This window comes from Artibeus jamaicensis, unplaced genomic scaffold, assembly GCF_021234435.1.
Source record: "Artibeus jamaicensis isolate MK-2021 breed Jamaican fruit bat unplaced genomic scaffold, CSHL_Jam_final contig_3109, whole genome shotgun sequence".
Classification (NCBI taxonomy): Eukaryota; Metazoa; Chordata; class Mammalia; order Chiroptera; family Phyllostomidae; genus Artibeus; species Artibeus jamaicensis.
In genome coordinates this window covers 319,670-333,935 of record NW_026521716.1, presented here as the reverse complement: position 1 = coordinate 333,935, position 14,266 = coordinate 319,670, and the positions used below count along the sequence as shown (strand labels likewise).

Sequence of the window (14,266 nt, the reverse complement as noted above, 5' to 3'; positions counted from 1 at the left end):
GCCCTGAGCTGCAGGCCTTACCTGAGGCCACGAGCTGCAGGGGCTGGGGGGGAGGGGCCTCCTCCTCCCCAAATTCCCATTCACCCTCGAATTCCTGTGGACCCATGAGTCCGGAGCCCTCCCTTTTTGGACTTTTAAACACTTGAACCCCAGAATACCAGACAAAAGGCGCCTGCAAAGATCTGATCAAGTGGTATTCAAACTTCCTTCCTTGCGGCCCTACGGGTACTCTCCCTTCCTTTAATCTTACCGTTATAATATTTTATTTAAAGAAAAGATTCACCAGCCTTTTAAGGAGAAAACCCCTGGTCTAACCCACTTGGACACACTGGGATTCCGAGGGGCAGGATGGTCAGCTCTGAGTTCGAGCCCTGGTGTCTCCCTTCCTATCGCTGACCTTGGCCGAGTCACTGGTCCTCCGACTCTTGCTCTCATCACCTACAAAACAGACTGTGTGGGGACCGAGCGAGGTGCTCCGTTAAAGGTCCCGGTATAGGGTAACTACTCGACAGGTGATGACGATGCCCAGAGAGGGCAAGCGACTTGCCCAGAGACGTAGAGCACGTCCCGTGACCAGTCACCAATGCCTTCGTTGATTTGCCAGGCTCTGTGTCCAGCACTACCCTGGGGACCTCAGAGGGACAGTATGGAAGCCAACCTGGGCGTCTTTGGCCGCCGGCCCCGCACGGAACTCGATGACGAGGACTACTACCCCCAGGGTAGCTGGGACACGGTCTTCCTGGTGGCCCTGCTGCTCCTGGGGCTGCCAGCCAACGCACTCATGGCGTGGCTGGCTGGCTCACAGGCCCGGCAGGGAGCGGGCACGCGGCTGGCCCTGCTCCTGCTCAGCCTGGCTCTCTCTGACTTTTTGTTCCTGGCGACAGCGGTCTTCCAGATCCTGGAAATCCAGCACGGAGGGCACTGGCCGCTGGGGACAGCGGCCTGCCGCTTCTACTACTTCCTGTGGGGTGTGTCCTACTCCTCAGGCCTTTTCCTGCTGGCAGCCCTCAGTCTGGACCGATGCCTGCTGGCACTCTGCCCACGCTGGTACCCAGGGCGCCGCCCGATCCGCCTGCCTCTCTGGGTCTGCGCCGGGGTTTGGGTGCTGGCCACACTCTTCAGTGTGCCCTGGCTGGTCTTCCCCGAGGCCGTCATCTGGTGGTACGACCTGGTCATCTGCCTGGATTTCTGGGACAGTGAGGAGCTGCCGCTGCGCATGCTGGAGATCCTGGGGGGCTTCCTGCCTTTCCTCCTGCTGCTCATCTGCCACGTGCTCACCCAGGCCGCCTCCTGCAAGACTTGCTGCCGCCGCCAGCCGAGAGCCGCCTGCCGCGGCTTTGCCCGCGTGGCCAAGACCATCTTGTCAGCCTATGTGGTCCTGCGGCTGCCCTACCAGCTGGCGCAGCTGCTGTACCTAGCCTTCCTGTGGGACGTCTACCCTGGCTACCTGCTCTGGGAGGCGCTGGTCTACTCCGACTACTTGATCCTTCTCAACAGCTGCCTCAGTCCCTTTCTCTGCCTCCTGGCCAGCGCCGACCTCCGCGCCCTACTGCGCACAGTGCTATCCTCCTTCGCGGCAGCTCTCTGCGAGGAGCGGCCAGGCAGCTTCACGCCAGCCGAGTCGCAGACCCAGGTGGACTCTGGTGGGCAGACTGTGCCGGAGCTGGCTGCCGAGGCCCAGCCCCAGGCAAACCCCACCTCCCTGCCACGGATGGATTCGGTGGCCCAGCCCCAGGCGAACCCCACAGCACAGCCACAGGAGAACCCATAGCCCAGCCACAATCAGATTCTATGGCCCAGCCACAGGAGAACCCCACGGCCCAGCCACAGGAGAACCCCACGGCCCAGCCACGATCAGATTCTATGGCCCAACCTCAGCTGAACTCCACAGCCCAGCCACAGGCAAACCCCACAGCCCAGCCACAGTCAGGTTCTGTGGCCCAGCCACGGGCAGACCATGAGGCCCAGCCTGCTTTGGACACTGTGGCCCAGCCACAGGCGAGCTCGGGGCCCCAGACCCCTGGACCTGCTGCCAGCCCAGCCCCCAGCCCCTGCGATGAAGCTGCCTTTGCCCCATCCAAGGATCCCAGCCCAGAGGCCCCTGAGAAGCCGGCTGCGCCGGCGGCCTCTGAGGGGGAAAGCCCCAGCAGCGCCCCTCCGGAGGAGGCTCCTCGTGTGGACCCCACGTGAGAGTCCAGAAGAGCCCAGGCCTTCCAGGCAGCCAGAGGGAGATGGAGGAACTGGCCAGTCAGAGAGGAGGGGCATCGTGGAGGAAGTCATCATGGAAAGCCCCACCAGTCCCCTGGGCCTGCAGGAGGACTTGGGGGAAGTGAGAACGGAATGGCCAAAAGTCCCAGACAGTTTGTTGTTGAACGTCACGTTTCTGTCCAGGTCCCACGAGCTCTTCCATCACTGTCATGTTTGTCCCCGCCCCCCTCCCAAAGTGGCCCACAGCCCTGAATGGCCACAGCTGATGGTGTCCACGGGGCTCTGCCCTCCGGTACCCTCGGGCCCCATGACGGTTCAGCCTTGCGGGTGCAGGGAGGGACAGCAGAGGGGCTTGATCTGGCTCCCTCCCACCCGTTCCTCCCTCCCCTTCTCCCTGCACCATCCTATAAGCTAGGCGCGAGGGTGCCAAAGGAGAAAGTCGCTGTGGAGGAAGGGTCACTCTGGAGCCAGCAGGAGCCTGCAAGCTGTGAGGGGGCAGGATGACAGGAGCGGAGGCCAGAGCCGCCAACCCTGGGTTCCAGTCCAGCTCCGGTGGCTCTGGACAAGCTGTTTCCCTCTCTGAGCCCCCTGTTCCACCTGCCATCGTGAGCATTAAATGAGAACGTGTGTGAGGCGCCTAGCAAGAGGCGCAGCACACAGTAGGGACTCAGTGAACAGATGTCCTTCCTTTCCTGGCGTCCGGAGATGTCCCTGCAGGGGCTGGGGATGGATGGGAGGAGGCAACACCTGGCCGAAGCATCTGGATCCTGCAAGCTGTGGGGGGGCAATCAACTGTGCCCATGACCAGTGGGGGCTACAGATACCCAGGTAGCCTCAGCGAGCAAAGCATGGGGTTGCCTCTGCACCTGGGGCTGCTCCGAGGACCCCAAAGTTTGCTCCATTTAAGGGTGCAGCTGCGGGAGTGGCAGGTTCGGAGAGCACCGGGCCTGCCTCCCTCTGAGCCCCTCCTGTGCACTCAGCTCAGGGGCGTAGATGAGCATGTGCCCGAGCAGAGAGCTCTGGGGACCAGGGGCCCCAGAAAGGGCAGAGGTTCCCAGAGGCCACACAACATCTCTGGGGCACAGCCAACCAACCTCTTCCCTCTCAAGCTGCAGATACTGCAAAACAAAAACCAAACCAAACAAAAACTGGGAAGCGCTGAAGGGCCGGCCTGGCCCACTTCCCTTTCTCTCCCTCACTCCTCTGGCGCCCACTGCACCCAGCTTTCTCTCAACCCCTGCTGCTTCCACACCGTGCTCCCTTCCTCCCCCACCCCCATCTTTCCCATTAGCTCAGCACTGTGACCTTCAGCAATTAGGCAGTACCCTCACCAATAGCTGTAAATGACAATGACATTCACCCTGCTACCCTTCCCAGGGTGCTTGCATTTCCAAAAGGCAGCAGGCTGTGCAGGCGGCCGACCTGGGTCCTGGTTCCCAGCTTCTCTCTCAGGCTCAGGGCTCTCCTCTGCAAACCAGGGTGATGACGTTGTCTTTGCCAGGTTGGCTGTCGGGGTCATTTCCTGTGCCAGGACAGAAGCACACCGGGCGGTGGTGACAAGAGCGGCATAGCCATAGCATCTCCTAAGTGAGGGGACCAAGGGCATGAGGCCTGTGGGAGAGAGATTTCTGGATAGGCACAAACTCGTTGAATTCATTCTTTCATCAAGTATTTACTGAGCACTTGCTAGGTGCCCTGCCAGCCAGCCTCCCATTTTGGAGACGCACAGGTGGGCTCAGGGGCAAGGCCCCTGGCGGCCCTCGGGTCTTGTTTGAATCCCAGCTCCACCACTCAGCAGCTGTGTGATCTTTTAGGAGGCCTCTTGGCCTCTGTGGGACTCGGTTTCCTCATCTGTAAATTGGGGAGCATAATTATGGTTCCAATTTCCTGGGAATGTTAATCCCTGTGAATGCTGGAATCCTTGCCTGGCACAGAATAAGTGCTTAATAACTGTCAGCCATTAATGTGATTATACCGGTGTGTACCCCCAGGCCCCACGCAGGCCTGGGACCAGTGCTGACTCACGGGCCAGAGCCCACGTGGCCGCGTCCTGCCCACTAAGCATCTTCCCCTCTACCACCCTGCCCGCTCTTCCACAATTTCACACCTTCCCATCTCCCTAAAGCGCACACCCCCTGAGGACAAAATGTGGGCTTGTGTCCCTTTGGGGTGCTCTGCCTTCTCCCAGCTACAGGTCCCAAGGTCTTTTCAGCAAGGCAGGCAGATCACAGACTGAACCCTCAGTGCCAGCCTCCTGCCTTCAACTCCAGCCCAGGCTCCAAACCCCACCTCCTGGAGACTGGACCAGTCCCACCTCCAAGGTCCCCGCGGGGAATCCCACCCATGATGGACGATTGCTCTCCAGGAGAAAGAGCAGGGCCAGGAAGGGCTCGGAGGACTGAAGAGGAGTCCTCTTGGTGGCCCGGAGGAAGGTTGTGTGTTGGGAGGAATGTGTACACCCGTGGCCTTGGGAGATGGAGGGATGGCTCTGGCAGAAGAGTCTTCAGACGCAGGAGGCAGGATGAGCCAAGGCGCTGAGGTAGGAAGGAAGGTGTGTGTTTCAGGGACAGGAGGGTCAGCGTCACCTCTGATGTTCCACGGCCCCTCCACTTCCCCCGGCACACCCTGCAGCACTGGGCTCCTGTTTTCCTCTGGGGAACTCATCCCTCCTCCAGATAAGAGACACCCACCCTCTCCCTCGTGGGGGCCAGACGTGGATTCTGAGAGCTGTGAACACGAATATTTTTCAGTTCTGTATTCAGGGCTGCTCTTTGTTCATTCGTTCGACATACGTTAATTGAACACGTACTGTGTGCTAAGTCTTCTTGTTCTAGGTGCTGGAATACAGTGGGAAGTGAGACAAAGTGCTGCCCGCAGTCTGCTGACATCCTAGCGGAGGAGGCAGACGAAAAGCAAATACACACACAGTTTGTAATATAACATCAGATGGTGATTAAGCACAATGCAGGGGGAGCAAGGAAGGGCCAGAGAGTGATGGGTAAGGGGGTGGTCAGGGAAGGCCCTTGGAGGAGATGACATCTGAGCAGAGGCCTGGAGGAAGCGAGGGACGGAGGCTTTTCAAGACCTGGGGGGAGCAGGGAGCAGGAGGTGTCAAGGCGCTGAGGCGGGAAGGCAGGTGGTGCGCTCCGGGCACAGGAGGGTCAGTGCCACTAGGCCACCTGGAGGGAAAGGACCGTAGTAGGTGATGAGGGGTGGTGGGCAGGGGTCAGACGGCGGCAGGGTGGGCAGCAACAATGGCTGCCATCTAGTTTGGGCTCTGGACACATGGAGAGGGAGGCTCTGTGGCTGGCTGTCCTCTTCCCAACTACCCACATCCCAGTCCAGGGCTGGAGGGACTGGCCTGCTCATGATTTATGGGCCAATGGGACAACTAAAGACTTCGGAGTCAAACCGGTGGGTCCTGAGTCCGGGAAGAGTGACCCAGGGCACGTGCCTCTCCTCTCTGAGCTGTTTTCTCCACAGGGTGTGGTGAGGCAGACCAGGTGGACACACAGGGGGCTTCAGGGAGCCAGAGAACAGCTCCTTTTGACTTCTGCCCTTTCCCCCTGCACCACACTGTTTCAGGAAAGGGAGGCTTGACTATCACCCCTTGATCATCCAGGTCAGTGGAGGCTCAGAGAAGTAATGAGGGGAGGTGGCCAGTGCCCCGGGGACAACGGCCCTGGGGGAGGGGCAGACTCTGTCTGCAAAACCTACAGGCACAATTCAGCAGCCTCCTCACGGGAGCAGCCTGGGAGGGAGGACTGTGGGCTGACCTGGTCTCCGAGTGGGATGGCCGAGGAAAGGCAGGAAGGTGTGAGGGACCTGGGGAGCATGGCCCCTGTTCTGTTTGTGATAAGGAGGCAGCGAGACCCAGGGGTGTTCATCAGGAAGGATGAGTTGATTGGGGCCTTCCACTCGCCCCTTAGAACACCTGTTTTATTTACATCGTTAAACGAGAGCATGTACTTCTGCATCTTAAAAAGGGGCATGCTATGTCAACTGTCCCAGTAGACAACGTATTTTGGGGTGGACTGGGGGACCCTAAAGTATGCACTGGCGCTGGGAGATGGGAAGGGCTAGGCTCCGTCTACTCCTGGGAAGGGCAGGGTCCCTCAGGCCCCATCCCCACTGGGGTCGCAGCCTCTAGCCCAGCGCCCAACCAAGAGCGACCCGAAAGTCTGCGGGGCGGGGGCGGGGGCGGGACGCCCGAGGCCCCGCCCAGACCACGCCCCCGCGCCCTCAGCGCCCCTGTGCTCCTGGCCTCCAGGCACCACAGGCAGCCTCCCGCCCCGCCCCGTCCCTCCGCGCGTGACCTCAGCCCCGCCCCCGCCCCTTGCCCCGCTCTCCTCTATCACTTCCTGATTCCCGCTTCCTGCTTTCCAGTGGCTGGGATCCGGAGCTGCTCCAGGCCGGTGCCGCTGTCCCCGGCGCCCGCGGTGAGCGCGACTGGCGGAACCTTGGGGCGCAGGCAGGGGGCGGGCGGGCCTGCGGGGGCTGAACCGTGGGGCTCGGGGAGGGAGGTCGCGAATCCCAGGAGCCCTTCCTCTCCGCGGCGCCTAGCCCTCAGTCCCAACTCCTGGTGGCCACCTAGCCTCTCCCCTCCTGGACCAGGGTCCCTGGTAGTGGGGCTTCTGGTTCACCTTGGACCCCGCTGCAAGGCGGCTCTGGGATGCTCTTCGGCTGAGAGCAGCGTCCCGACTCCCGCCCAGTCCTGCCAGGACCCCTGGGCCGGCCCGGGGCTCCCCGCACGTTCCTGCGGACATTGCACATTCTCTGGGACTCATAATTGGGGCCTAGCGCGGCCTGGACAGCAGAAATCGCCTCTGCCTTCTCTGTCCGTTCTCATCATCCAGCTTGCAAGTCCTGGGCTGGGAGGGGTCTGGTGAGACCTGGCTGGGACCTGCAGGAGAGCTGAGCTTGCTCTGATTTTGGCCCCTCCCCGCCCCACAAGCTCTCAGGTGGCTGAGCCAGCGAGGGGCCCCAGGAAGGGTCCTGCAGAGCCTCTCAAGGCTTGCAGTGTGGGCATTTCCCTCTTCACCCTGGGGACCGGCAACCAGGGTTTGTGCCGGCGACCCCATTCTGTAAGGGGAAACTGAGAGCTAGGTGGGTCACAGTGACCAGGCCCCAGGGGCAGCCTCCCCCCCTCCCTCCAGGCAGCTCCGGGAGGCCGGGGGGTGCCGGGATCCGCAGGCGCTAACACGCCTCTGCACACTGCAGACATGTCCTTCCGAAAAGTGGTTCGGCAGAGCAAATTCCGGCATGTGTTCGGGCAGCCGGTCAAGAATGACCAGTGCTATGAGGACATTCGAGTGTCCCGTGTCACCTGGGACAGCACCTTCTGCGCAGTCAACCCCAAGTTCCTGGCGGTGATTGTGGAGGCCAGCGGTGGGGGTGCCTTCCTGGTGCTCCCCCTGAGCAAGGTGGGGCCCGTGAGGGCAAGGTGGGGGAAGGACTGGAGGTGGCTTGGCCATTCCTGCCAGACCTCTCTGCTTACCCCACATCCCTTATCTTGCCACACTGCTGGGCAGGTGTCAAAATCCCCTTTTACTGCCCGAGACCATGTCAGCCCAGGAGGAGAAAGTCTGTTATTGCACAGGGTCAGGCTCAGAGGCAAGGAGCATTTCCTGCTCACCAGGGGATGCCTTTGAGGCAGAGGTGGGCCAGGAGAGGCAGTCACATCGGGGCCACCCATGGGCCAGGCACGGCGTATCATTCCTGAGCCACAGAGGGGAAGACCGAGGCTCTGGGAGGGACAGAGCTTGGGGACCGTGAGTCCCCACTGACTGCCCACCTCATGCCTGCAGACGGGCCGCATTGACAAAGCCTACCCAACGGTATGTGGACACACAGGACCTGTCCTGGACATCGACTGGTGTCCCCACAATGATGAAGTCATTGCCAGCGGCTCAGAGGACTGCACAGTCATGGTGAGGTTTGCTCTGTGGTGGGTCCAGGGTCACACGTGCGGTTTGAGGCTGTCGGAAGCCGGGCCGGGCACAGCCCTACCTGCAGCCTCCTCCTCCCGTAGGTGTGGCAGATCCCAGAGAACGGGCTGGTATCCCCGCTGACGGAGCCAGTGGTGGTGCTGGAGGGGCACACCAAGCGAGTGGGCATCATCACCTGGCACCCGACGGCCCGCAACGTGCTGCTCAGTGCAGGTCAGCACCTCTCCCCTGCCTCGCCCTTCCGTGCACAGCTCTGGAGCCTCCCGCACCTCCCCCAGGCCCATGTGGAAGATGGGAGAGCCGAGGCCCTTGGGGATCGAGAGGTTGGGTCCGGTTCCAGGAGGGTGGTCACAGGGAGCCTGGTGGGCTGATGTCCCCTGACCCGGCAGGCTGCGACAATGTGGTGCTCATCTGGAACGTGGGCACGGCGGAGGAGCTGTACCGCCTGGACACCCTGCACCCCGACCTCATCTACAACGTCAGCTGGAACCGCAACGGCAGCCTCTTCTGCTCTGCCTGCAAGGACAAGAGCGTGCGCATCGTAGACCCCCGCCGGGGCACGCTGGTATCGGTATGTGGCCCCGGAGGGTGAGGGTGGCGGTGGACAGCCCAGGGGCTCCACCAGGCACTGCACTGACCACTCTGTCCCCCTGACAGGAGCGGGAGAAGGCTCACGAGGGGGCCCGGCCCATGCGGGCCATCTTCCTGGCGGATGGCAAGGTGTTCACCACAGGCTTCAGCCGCATGAGTGAGCGGCAGCTGGCCCTCTGGGACCCGGTGAGTGGCTATGGCCAGGCTGAAGCATCAGGCTTGAGATTTAGGCCCCAACCTGGGCGAGAAGGATGGGGGGGGTCATCCTGAAGACACCTGTGCTTCCCAGGTTCTTGCCCTGGCACGGGAGGCTCTCAGGACCTGGAACCCCGCCAGCCCCTCTCCCTGATCACCCCCCAGCCTCCCCCACCGCCTCCAGCTACCTCCCAGTCTTTGTCCGCATTGTTCCACCAACTGGAAGGTCTTGCCCTCCTGGCTGGCCTGTTCCCACCTGGTTGTCCTGTGAGGCCCAGGACAGAGACCCCTCCTGCAGGAGGCCTCCCAGCCCTTGTCCTGCGGTGCCCTGACCTCCAGGGGCCCCTGAGACCAGCTGATGCTCCCGAGCGGCGGGGCCTCTCAGGGCGTGCTCAGCGGCCTGCGAGTACTCTACAGGCCTAGAGTGGGCCAACAGTGGGGGCTCTGGGAACGGATGGGAGCGGGGGGGCGGGACACACTGTGTGGGCAAAGGCTGAGAGGTGAGAGGGTGCCCACCAGTGAGGAAGGGGCAATGCTGGCTGGGCTGGGTGGTCCTGATGGGGGAGTAGGACATTGACGGGAGGGGAGAGGTTCTGGCCTGGCCAGGCCTGATGGCACCCTATGCCCTCGCCAGGAAAACTTTGAAGAACCCATGGCCCTGCAGGAGCTGGACTCAAGCAACGGGGCCCTGTTGCCCTTTTACGACCCCGACACCAGCGTGGTCTACGTCTGCGGCAAGGTGGGGCTGGGCGGGCCTGGCGGGACAGGGAGGAGGGATGCCGAACGCTGACACCTGTTCCCTGCCGCCCTGCAGGGCGACTCCAGCATCCGGTACTTTGAGATCACCAGCGAGCCCCCCTACATCCACTTCCTGAACACGTTCACCAGCAAAGAGCCCCAAAGGGGCATGGGCAGCATGCCCAAGAGGGGCCTGGAGGTCAGCAAGTGTGAGATCGCCCGGTAAGAGGGGCCACCAAGGAGGCTGGCTTTGGGGGAGGCAGCCTGGGGGCAGGGGGCAGAGGTCAGGTGATAGGAGGCTGCCCAGGAGGCCCCAGGGGCTGGGGGCAGTCTAGGCGGGGCTAGGATGAGGGAACGGAGAGTGGGGGAGACCGAGAGAGCTGGTGCGGGGGAGCTGCACCCACGGCTCCCCCTTCCCCTCACTTTTCCAGGTTCTACAAACTGCATGAGCGCAAGTGCGAGCCCATTGTCATGACTGTGCCACGGAAGGTGAGGCCACCAGGTTCACTCCGTCTCTGTTGGACAGGCCACCCGGGTGACTGGGGCAAGGCCTGTGAAGGAGTCACGGCTGAGTGGGTGCAGTCAGTGGGCTGGACGAGTGCCCGCGCACCCCCAGCTGTGCTGGGGACAAGCCGAGCGATGGGTGAACTGAGGCCCTGCCCTGGAGGAGCCCAGGAGACAGGGCCTGGAGGTCTTCCCGTCGGAGGCTGGCTGACAGCGCCCTGGACAGAGCCCTCCAGTGGTGGGCAGTAGGTCAGAGCCGGGAGTGGCGCGAGGGACAGGAAGTCTGGCTGCAGAGGAGGCCCCCAAGAGCGAGGGCATCAGGCCACATGTGTCTGGGCATCAGATGCCCGGCCAAGAGCCTTGGACGTGGTTTGCCCTTCTCCGGCCAGTGTTTGCTGAGCACGGCAGTCAGTGTGCCAGGTGCACCCCAGGGAGCTGAGCTGTGAACGAGGCTGACAGGGCTGCCCCAGGCACTCAGTCCGGGGGCACAGCGCGGCTCCCAGAACCCCAGCAAGCCCTGCTGGGGAAGGTTGCGGAGCCTTCAGAGCGAGCTGTTGGCAATGTCCAGAGAGGAAGTGAAGGGACAGGTTTGAGCTTAGAAAGGTGGTGACTTGGGTCCGGGCCACCGGGGAATGGGCTGACAGGGTGCAGGCCAGGAGAGTGATGAGGAGGTGTCCACCTAGGGTCCAGACGAGAGGACCCTGATGGTGGGCCCCCCACTGACCCACACCTCCCCCACCCCCGCCCAGTCGGACCTCTTCCAGGACGATCTGTACCCCGACACGGCAGGGCCCGAGGCAGCCCTGGAGGCGGAGGAGTGGGTGAGCGGGCGGGACGCCGACCCCGTCCTCATCTCCCTGCGGGAGGCCTACGTGCCCAGCAAGCAGCGGGACCTGAAGGTCAGCCGGCGCAACGTCCTGTCCGACAGCCGGCCTGCCGTGGCCCCTGGTGCTGCTCGCTCAGGGGCATCCACACCCGCTGCCTCGGCCAGTGCAGCCACCCCCAGCAGCAGCCTCGCCGGAGCAGGGGTACGTGCCCAGTAGTCTGCAGTGGTGCTGGGAGCCCCGGTGTGCTGCGGGTGCCTGACCATTTGTTGTCCCTCTGAGCCGCGGGCCGTCGCCTGGCAGTCGATTTGAGGAGGGCTCCAGCTCCCTGACCCGTGACCGCCCTCCATGTCCCTGCAGGAGGCTGGGAAGCTGGAGGAGGTGATGCAGGAGCTGCGGGCATTAAGAGCCCTGGTCAAGGAGCAAGGGGAGCGAATCGGCCGCTTGGAGGAGCAGCTGGGCCGCATGGAGAATGGGGAGGCGTAGGACCACAGGCCCAGCGGGTGCCACCTCCCACCTCCTCCTTGAACCCCTTCTCACTCAGCTCTGCTGGCAGGTCACACCGCTGGCTGGCTGCCCCTGCCCCCTGCTAAGGGCTTCTGGGGCAGGTTCAGGGGCCAGTCCATACCCTGACCCATCCTGTGGGCCCAGGCTGGAGCCACCGCCTGGCTTTTGTCATTGTTAGCGTGGAGGATTTTTGTACCAAGGCAAGCTTACACGCTGAGGGACCACCTCCCCACCCCCGCCCGGCCCCCTGCTCCCTCCTTGGAGGAGTGGGAGGGATGGGCTCTCTATTTTCATTCCAAATAAAATTCTCTTTCTAAAAGCCAGGTTCACTATTCTGCTGCAAGGGTGGGGCTGGGACAGGAAGTCTGGAAACCGGGACAGGTGAGGCCCCCAGGGATCGTTAGATGTGAGAAAGGCCTGGTGCCACAAGCACCCCCCAGGCGGCTCGGCCCCCCTGAATTCTGCCAGGGCAGGACATTGAGGCAGAGGACGCATGAAAACCTCTAGGGCCATGTCCTGCTTGGAGCTGGGGGCCCAGTCCCTCCTCCTGGCAGCCTGGCCACGGGCTCCGTAGCCCAAGCGTGGCCCAGTGCCGGACCTGGGAGGATCCGGTGGGGGTCAGAGTGGTCCCCAGAGGCTTGAGGGGCCCACGGCAGGGAGGGGTGGGAGGGGTGTGGTGGGCAGGAAGCGGAAGCGTCAAGCAACCCCTAGCTGCCGTGGAGCACAGCGCGGAGTTCACTTCTCCACACGCCCGCACTGAGAGGCCCACGGACCCATGGTGAGTGGTGGAGTGCGTTGCATCCTTGGGTGGGGGTGACAGGAGGTCAGGGCTGGGGTGCCCAGGCCTGGGAACTAAGGAACAATTCCCGGCTCTTGGGACCGACAGCAACCAGTCTGGGTAGAGGTGAGAGCAGGGAGCCAGGACAGGCGTGGGGCAGAAACCGGGCTTTTCTGTCATCTCACACCTTGGAGCTCAGGTTGCGGCCCCAGCGCCCCACTCTAGGCCCAGACCGCCTTCCAGACCTGGGGGTGGGCCCTCCCCTGCTCCGCTGGGGAGCATCCCCGGAGCTGCCTGGGGCAGGAGTCTTGCTTGTGCCCTGCACCCCTCCTCCCCCACACACCCCACCTGCCTCGTTCCGACCGCAGGCTTCCTCTGGCAGCTGCGCGGCCTGCCCCAGCCGCCGAGGCCCCCAGGGGCAGCGAGTGGGACTGAACGGAAGCACTGCAGCTGGGGCGGCGGTGGGGCTGCCCCGAGAGCCTGGGAGGGAGAGAGGGGTCTCGGACCCCCTTCCTCAGACCTGGCCAAGTGGACGACGGCGTACAGTTGCCTCCGGAGGGGCTACCTCCACACTGGCCTCACAGGTGCATCCCAGTGCTGTTCCTGTGGGCAGTTTTGACAGTCAGCCAGCAGTTACTGAGCACCTACTGTGTGCCAGGAGTTGTTTAGGTGCTCGAGCCAGAAAGTTCCCTGTCTTCTTGCAGCTGATTCTGGTGCGAGTGGTAAGACAATGACCCTAATAAACAGGCAGCTTTGCCTAAGTACTGGGTTAGGACTGGGGGAGGGGCGGGGGCTACAGGGACGGGGTGGTGGCCCGGCCGAGGTTAGGCCTCACCGAGGCATGAGGTACCCTGAGCTAAGGTAAGCAGGGAAGTCGTGTGGCTCGAAGGGCAGGGGGATGGAACATTCCAGGCAGAGTCCTCTAACTGCTCCCCAATAGGAGCAGGCTTTTAGGGTACAGTGGGAGGGAGGGGGTGGGCAGGTACCACAGGGCTGGGACCTTGTTGCCCAGGTAAGGGTTTTTCTGCGTGACTGTCCCTACTTTGCCCAAAAGGCAACCAAGGAGCCTGTTGCCCAGCCTGGCCCCAGCCAGGACGCTGAGCCCCTGTCTGTCTCCCCACAGGACCCACCCTGTGCCCTATGGCTCTGGATGCTGCTGGCCCTGCCTGGGGTCCTGGGCGGCAGTGCCCACGACAGCCAGGGCTCCAGCACTGTCACGGTGGTCCTGCTGCTGCTGCTTCTGCTGCTGCTGGCCATGGGCCTGGCCCTGGCCTGGCGCCGCCTCAGCCGCGACTCTGGAGGCTACTACCACCCTGCCCGCCTGGGCGCGGCGCTGTGGGGCCGCACCCGCCGCCTGCTCTGGGCCAGCCCACCAGGCCGCTGGCTCCGGGCCCGGGCTGAGCTCAAGTCAACAAATGAAGACCCAGAGAGGCAGGAGGACGAGCCAGACTCGGAGGATGACAGCTTTGACCTGGGCCAGAAGGAGGCCGAACCCGGGGAAGAGGAGGAGGAGAGGTGCGGAGAGCAGCCCAGCCCACAGCGAGGCCCGGAGCCCACGCAGGAAGCAGTGGGCGGGGACGTGGAAGGGGGCCCGGGCCTCGGCTCCCAGGGCCCCGAGGGCTCCGCAGGCAGCGCGGAGGCCCTCCTGAGCGACCTGCACGCCTTTGCGGGCAGCGCAGCCTGGGACGACAGCACGAGGGCCACTGGGGGCCAGGGCTTCCAGGCCACTGCCCTGTAGGGGCCAGCCCTGGGGTCACGCCCTTGTCACTGTGTCTCTGCTTCCCCAGCTGCTATGACTGGACACTGCCTGCCCTGGGCCCCCTTGTCACCCACACCCCCATGTGGAGAGCCTCAGACTGTCACTCCGCCCCCTAGTTTTGTCCCCAAGGCTGTGCACCCCCACCCCCTCCAGGAAGGCCATCCACCTGAAATAAAACCCTTCCAGCCCTGCGGTCCTCTGGTCCCATAGTGAC

General features: G+C 63.2%; 3 protein-coding genes across 4 annotated transcripts; all 3 read left to right on the top strand.

Moving 5' to 3' along the window:
• Nucleotides 1-429: 429 nt before the first annotated feature.
• On the top strand, nucleotides 430-2,867 carry GPR152 (G protein-coupled receptor 152). Its single transcript, XM_053662884.1, has 2 exons — nucleotides 430-1,687; nucleotides 1,807-2,867. The coding sequence occupies exons 1-2, from the start codon at nucleotides 584-586 to the stop codon at nucleotides 2,188-2,190; spliced, it is 1,488 nt and encodes a 495-aa protein (XP_053518859.1). The 5' UTR covers nucleotides 430-583; the 3' UTR covers nucleotides 2,191-2,867.
• Nucleotides 2,868-6,483: 3,616 nt separating this feature from the next.
• Nucleotides 6,484-11,834, top strand: CORO1B (coronin 1B). 2 transcript variants are annotated; one of them, XM_037135271.2, is made up of 11 exons: nucleotides 6,538-6,647; nucleotides 7,429-7,631; nucleotides 8,016-8,138; nucleotides 8,240-8,369; nucleotides 8,546-8,727; nucleotides 8,814-8,933; nucleotides 9,577-9,681; nucleotides 9,757-9,902; nucleotides 10,112-10,169; nucleotides 10,934-11,212; nucleotides 11,369-11,834. In XM_037135271.2, exons 2-11 carry the CDS (start codon nucleotides 7,431-7,433, stop codon nucleotides 11,492-11,494), a joined length of 1,470 nt encoding a protein of 489 aa, XP_036991166.2. In that variant the 5' UTR covers nucleotides 6,538-6,647; nucleotides 7,429-7,430; the 3' UTR covers nucleotides 11,495-11,834. The 2 variants fall into 2 exon arrangements, with proteins under 2 accessions (XP_036991167.2, XP_036991166.2); XM_037135272.2 differs by lacking the exon at nucleotides 7,429-7,631 and having other exon boundaries at nucleotides 6,484-6,647.
• Nucleotides 11,835-12,185: 351 nt separating this feature from the next.
• Nucleotides 12,186-14,245, top strand: PTPRCAP (protein tyrosine phosphatase receptor type C associated protein). The gene is made up of 2 exons (XM_037135273.2): nucleotides 12,186-12,293; nucleotides 13,417-14,245. Exons 1-2 carry the CDS (start codon nucleotides 12,291-12,293, stop codon nucleotides 14,029-14,031), a joined length of 618 nt encoding a protein of 205 aa, XP_036991168.2. The 5' UTR covers nucleotides 12,186-12,290; the 3' UTR covers nucleotides 14,032-14,245.
• Nucleotides 14,246-14,266: the final 21 nt, after the last annotated feature.

Bases quoted from the DNA above. Each gene is read 5' to 3' on its own strand.
- GPR152 (XM_053662884.1), top strand. From the start codon at position 584: ATGCCTTCGTTGATTTGCCAGGCTCTGTGTCCAGCACTACCCTGGGGA. The intron at 1,688-1,806 runs GCAAACCCCACC...GCCCAGCCACAG, and splicing joins CTGCCGAGGCCCAGCCCCAG to GAGAACCCCACGGCCCAGCC.
- CORO1B (XM_037135271.2), top strand. From the start codon at position 7,431: ATGTCCTTCCGAAAAGTGGTTCGGCAGAGCAAATTCCGGCATGTGTTC. The intron at 9,903-10,111 runs GTAAGAGGGGCC...TCACTTTTCCAG, and splicing joins AGCAAGTGTGAGATCGCCCG to GTTCTACAAACTGCATGAGC. The intron at 10,170-10,933 runs GTGAGGCCACCA...ACCCCCGCCCAG, and splicing joins TCATGACTGTGCCACGGAAG to TCGGACCTCTTCCAGGACGA.